Source organism: Zeus faber (assembly GCF_960531495.2).
Source record: "Zeus faber genome assembly, chromosome: 14".
In the NCBI taxonomy this organism is placed as follows: Eukaryota; Metazoa; Chordata; class Actinopteri; order Zeiformes; family Zeidae; genus Zeus; species Zeus faber.
The window spans coordinates 16216625-16222787 of record NC_137200.1 but is presented as its reverse complement, the minus strand read 5'-3'; the positions used below and the strand labels follow the sequence as shown (position 1 = coordinate 16222787).

The window sequence follows — 6163 nt, the reverse complement described above, 5'->3', positions numbered from 1 at the left end:
TATGTATTTCCATTTCCTTTTGTCTACCCCCCGTCTGAGACACACACTTCACCTCACTCCACTAACCCGACTTGCATTTGAGTCAATCTCCAGTGCAGTTTCACCAGTTTACTGTTACCAGAAATTGCTATTCTGAAAATGCACGGTGTTGATGAATGACAGTGTATTTGACGATATCTATAAATATTAACTTGCATCAGGACAGTTTTAGTTCACCACAACAGTAGGCGTAAAATAACAGTCATATTGCTTGTCAGTCGTTTCTCCAGCACAGAACGAATTTGCCTGAGCAGCAGTGATGCGGTTTCCAAAGACATCGTTTTTAGGAGGACTTTATTCAGGAATTCAAGTTCTTCCAAATAGATGGAAACAAAAAAATAATATATATATATATAACCTCTTACACTTCTGAAGGCATAACCGCCCTTTATTCATTCGTAATTCCACAATGTGCAAGAACTCTGCTGAACTCGCTGCCGGCTGTTTGGTCCCTCTTACAATGAAGAACAAACTAGTACCAAAAACATTCTGTTAGATTTCCAATTAATTTTCTTTTTTTTATAGCAAAGGTACATAAAATGGCACAGTCACAGAGTAAATAAGACATTAATATCTATTATATTCGTTGAAGGTTTGTATTTCACTCCTGTACCGTCTGTGTGGTTAGAGGAGGAGGCGGCCAAGCAAGATGACAGATTTCCTCCTTTGTGCTGTAACATCCAGTAAGTACACCATGGATAGCCAAGTACACAGAACTGTTCTGCAATAGATAAAGATTACATGCATTTCTAAAATGCAAACCTTAATCCCAGTTAATGCTTGTACACAGTACCCATCCTTAAAAAAAGAAAAAACAAGAAACCCCCTCCTTTACTAGTGATTCTATTTATATGTATATTTTACAAATGTTTATGTACCGAACATATTAAGTGTGTGTGTGTATATATATGATCGACTTCTGTCTCAATAAGGACAACATGACTGCTTGAACAATAATTTTCCGGTGCATTTGGGACTTAGTGTAAAACGTCTTAAGATTTTCATTAAAAATACACGGCAACAAAAATAATGCTCATATTACAGTCCACTGTCCTGCAGAGGCTGTTCATCATTAGCTCACTACAGTCCATTATCTGCTCTCTTCAATACAACTTAAGTTAATTTGATGAAAGTTCTGCCAAATCTCTTCATTCTGTACGTATTTCCGTCTCTGGCCTTTGGATCACCGTGTCATTCTGCAGGAAGGCTCCCTGGCCCAAAGCCGTGGAATAGGCTCTGTTGCTGTGGGCTGCATTGAAACCGGGGTTGGGGAAGGAGCCGGTGCCTCCGTGCTTGTGGCCGGGGGTCTGCGGCTGAGGTACTGGGTGATAGTCGTCCAAGTTGTCGTAGTGGGACGGCAGCGTCTTGGCGCCGAGTGTGTGATAGGAATAGTCTACGTCCAGGTCGGGGTTTCCCTGGGTGTAGTGCTGCTGCTCTCGCAGGCTGTGCGATCGCTCTGGCCGTGAACGGGGCAGCTGCTCCCTGTGCACCGGCGGCTGTTCATCTGGCGCGTGGTAGCCGCTGGACGGCTTGACCTTAGTCTGGTAGTGGTCGGGAACGGGGCACTCGTAACGTGGCTGGAAGTTTCTCTTGTTGGAATACTCTTGCCTCATGGGTTTAGATCTGCCGCCATCCTCGCTGGACTCATACTTGGTGTCATGCTGATGGGGAAGATTGTGGCTCAGTGTGGCCGGAAGGGAGTTGGAGGACTGGCATTTCTTGGAGCCGCTCTGCTTGCCGAGCGCATCCAACTTGTCTCCAGCCGCATTGCCCTGGCTGTGCTTGTCAGTCTCTACGTACACGAGGACATCTGGGTCCGATGGCAGGTGTCTGGCGAGGTACCGTCCCTCTTTGGCCTCGGCCGCAATCAGAGCAGCTTTTCCCGGGTCCGATTTACTGCGCAGGTGCAGAGTTTCATAGCCCGATACATCTGCTGGCGTGAATAGGCCTACGTTGTCATACTGGGACAGGACAGGACCCTTCATTTTCTGCCTGGCCCTGCTCTCTCTGCGGATGGAGTGCATGCGGAGATGCTCTGCTTCTTCAGGGTCCCAGGCAAAATAAACGGCGCCGCCCTTGGGACCGTGGCCAGGCGGCATGTCCCTGCTGACGAAGCTGTGCTCCTTGCCAGGCGGAACAACATGGCGAGAGATGTAGTGGTATCCGCTTGACTTGCCTCTGGATCGACCGAGGGTGCCTCCGAGATCTCGACCGCTGTAAGAGTGGACGTGGCGGAGGCGGATGGTGCCGTAAGGGTCTACGTCGTAGTAGGGGGCTTCCAGCGGGTTGGCGCCGGAGTACGGGCTGTAGCGGTACTGGACGCGTCCATTTTCAAAGTATGGCTGCAGCTGGGTGACGTGGTAGTCCGCCTGGGAGGACTGTTGCGGTTGCTGCTGGTAAGCCTTACACTGGTACACGGGCCGCTGGTAGAAGAACAAATCATCGTCCGGAGGGACCTCGGTCCGTTGGATGGGCACCGTGCGGATAGTTGAGGGAACGTGCAGCGAGTGTACTCTGCGTATGGTGGAGTAGCCATGGACCCTATCCGTCGGGCTGTAGCCATGCCCCGGATGTCCAGATCCTGGGGAGATGTACACACCCCTGGGGTTGCTCCTGGATCTGATGGAGTGGTGGTAGGACCTGGGGCCTAGAGTGCTGTAGCGGTTGTCTACCCTGGCACTGTAAGGTATCTGAGGCTCAGACTTGGACACGTAGGAAACGTGCGACAATACGCTGTCTGGCCGGTAGTGGTGCGCTGCAGTCTGGGGGCCGGGGGGCATGGCGTGCTGGTGGTGGTAGGCGGCACCTGGCGGCTCCAGTGAAACAGCTTCACCTTTCGCCTGATACAGGTAAGTCGGCTGGTGGCCGGAAGATTTGCGAGGTGACAGAGGATGATGGGGGAGGCGTTCTTCTTGGTGGCCCGGTGCAGAGCCTTCGGTCGGGACGTGGAAGGAGGCCTCGGCTTGGCTGAGCGCCGCCGTGGCCAGTTTGCTTTCCATGGTGCGGACGGGCGGGGGAGGGGGTTTGGGCACGTAGGCGTCACGCAGAGCAGCGGGCTCGGTGCAGAGCTGCACGGGCTTGATGGCCTCCCAGGGCTTCTCAACAGGCTCGGCTGAGGTAGGAGCCACTCTAGCACTCACCTTGGAATGAGGCTGATGCTGGGCAGTGGGCTGGGCTGGTGTCTGTGAGGGGATCTGTGTCTTAGGTTGCATACAAGTCTGAGACTGGTTATGAGGCTGGATCTGAGCTTGAGACTGCAGCGGCGGTTCAGGCTGGATTTGGGTTTGAAGCTGCGGTTGGGGCAGTGACACAGCTTGTTTCCTAGCCTGCGGTGCTGCCGACGGTGGATGTTCAGAGGGTTTCGGAAGGACAGGGGGTGGTACTGCAACTTTAGACTCGACCTGGGAGAGAGAAAAAAAAAAAATTAAAAACAAGTGGTATTATAAGCTTTATTATTGGAAACACAGCACAGCTTTTTTAACCAGCCTCACAGAGTAGTTGTTGAGACAGTTCTCTTTTGACTCACACAAACACTTTCATGGTTGCCCAAACAACCACTCGACTGAGTACTTTTCAGTCTCAAGTGATTTGGGGTAAGGACTGTACTGAAGTTGGGAGTAAAATCGACCACAATAGGTGCTAGCACTAAATGCTTTAGCTCAGTATGCATCATTCAGGATGGCCAAGGAAAATGTTATCACATGTAATGACAACATTGCTACTCTGTTCCATCAGTATTTTCTACATTAGGGCAAATTTCATATTTATAGATTTATTTAGCGGTACTGTTAACTGAAATAAACATTTCAAACCCATTTACAAACACCATTCACATTACTTAAATAAAGCCTTGGTAATCAAATATGTCAAGATCCTTCCACTGACCCAGGCAGTGACATCTGCAATATTTTTTTGTTTTCTTTTTCATTTTTCGTTGGGAGTTAAATTGTTTCCCGCTGCAATCCCCAGTTAAATGCTCAAACTTTGAATGAAGCAACCACACACTAGTGCTCTGTGTCTCCATTCTTCTCAAACATAAAAAAACAAGTGTATGCCAAAAACGCTTTCACTCAACTATCAGTGACATATTGAAACGATCATAATCTATCCCTAACCAGAACAAACAGGCACCAACTCAAAATCATGGCAGATATCTCGACCTGTGTACAGTTTTTACCGCTCTTCCTCACAAGCAGTAAACAACAATTACAATATAAAATTATAGATGTTGTAGTTATTAACATAAGGGACAACATTTGGTGAAGAGCTTACCTCTGGAACAGGTTGTGGTATGGCTGTGGTCTCACTGCAGCCGTTTGTCAACTTGTTTGTGGTGGAGGTGCTACCGGATGAGCAGGTGCTAACTGGCGCCTGACCTGAAACAGGTTGCTGCGTTTCCAGACTTTTCCGCTTTAAAGAACCGTGGCTTGGCGAGCTGGAGACGGGGGGGCAATGGTGAAGAGGAGTGGTCGTGGGTAGGGCGGTGTCTATCACCTGCCAACTTCCAGCCTGAGTGCCGCAGGGCGTGCCGCGGTTCGATGGCTTGGTGTGTGTGCTGGGTAACTCAGACGACGGCTGGTCGCCCAGAGGGCTTGAAGCCGAAAGACACGGGGCGGTGGCCTTTGGAGGCTGGGAGCTTCCATCTTCAGTTCCTTCCCTGACCGGTACCTTGGGCTGTGGGGTCAGATCAGCCGGCGAGTCCAGGACATCTGAGGGCTCCGGTGGTTGAAGAGATGCTTGGTGGTGCTCGGAGGACCTATTCTGGGATTGAGCAGAGGCCTGCTGGGCGGATTCGGCAAGGGCCAGGGCCAGCATGCGGGCAGCGTTCTTGGAAGGGGGAGGGGGAGGGGGAGGGGCAGACTGGAGGGTGAGAGGCGTGGGGGGGTCAGGGGAAGGTTCCTTTGAAGTGTCCAGAGCTACGGCTCCTGGGAAAGGGACAAAAAAAAAAAAAAAAAATGGGAACTACAGTTGAAGAAAGAATGATTGACTGAACACTATCAGGACAAAGGCATGCAGGCAGGATTGTTCTTCAAGAGCAGGAAAGTGAAGGAAGAGTTAGGCAAGGTGCTAGGCCGTCAAAGGATTTCTTTGAGATGAAATCCATGCATGGTGTTTAAGGCATGAACCTGTGAAACTAAACCTAGAAGAAAACAAGCATGCGTAAAAACAAAAAAAACAAAAAAACAATGTGGTATATAGTAGAGAACATCTGATCGCATGAGAAGGAGTTGTGCTGGATTATTCTTTCACCTACCTTGTTCCTTACTGCTGGTATCTGGAACTTGCTGAGCTCTCTCTTCCCCTTTCAAGCCTCCACCGTCCAAGGTGTCGAAGGCAGCGATCTTACTCTGCAGTTCCATTTGGAAGGCGTCACTCAGGTTTGGCTCGCTTGCCTTCAGCAGCAAACTGCCCATCAGGGGAGGGGTGTCCTTGGACACTGAGGGAGGGGACACAGGTCGGGGAGGGACGAGCTGCCTGCCCGTGTTGTTGTCCGAAACCTCAGTAGAGAAAATCTGTGAGTTGGACAAAGGAGCCAAACTTGCCGACTTTGCACATTTAATTGGCGAAACTGCCTGCGTGGGCTTATCTGTGTAAGAATAAGAGGTGGTCAGCTTCTTGCTGCGCACCTTCTCTCCGGGACTCTGGTTAAGGTCAGAGGACACCAACGGGTAAGTGAGGTGGCCCAGGAAAAAAGGCGAAATGGGCTCAGAGCTGTGGACCTTGCCGCCGACACAGCCAGAGCCCCTGGGGCCCTCGGCCCCAGCTGGCGACTCGTCCAGGGGGAAGGAGTAGGAAGTGTCAGGGAGGCTGCACTGGAAGGACATGGGGTCAAAGTCCAGCGAGGCCATGCCGATGTCCGGAGGACTGAGGTCCACGTCTTCGCCGGCAGAGCGAGGTGGGGAGATGAGGGCTGGGACGCATATAGGTCCCTCATCCCCCTCGCTGTCTTCGGCCGGGTCCAAGTTGTTGTAGGAGTTGCAGTGCTGCCGGCCATCGAGCAACTCTGCATTGAAGGAGGCAGACAGGGCATCACTGCTGGAGCGGGGCCGCCTCGGACGGTACACCTTGGACTCCCCTGGGAGGGTGAGAAAAAAAAGTTCAATTTCTCTGCCGTGTGCAAAAG

The 6163-nt window shown here is 50.9% G+C and overlaps 1 protein-coding gene across 4 annotated transcripts in view; it reads right to left on the bottom strand.

The window, feature by feature from the left end:
* Window positions 1-331: 331 nt before the first annotated feature.
* The window catches only part of arhgap32b (Rho GTPase activating protein 32b), a 33769-nt gene continuing 27937 nt past the window's right edge, over window positions 332-6163 (bottom strand). For all 4 annotated transcript variants that reach the window (XM_080013964.1, XM_080013963.1, XM_080013962.1 and 1 more), the window contains 3 exons: window positions 5294-6115; window positions 4312-4964; window positions 332-3440 (listed from right to left, as the gene is read on the bottom strand). In XM_080013964.1, the coding sequence (XP_079870090.1) occupies window positions 1188-3440; window positions 4312-4964; window positions 5294-6115 (3728 nt within the window). In that variant the 3' untranslated portion in view covers window positions 332-1187. The remainder of the gene's footprint in view (window positions 3441-4311; window positions 4965-5293; window positions 6116-6163) is intronic.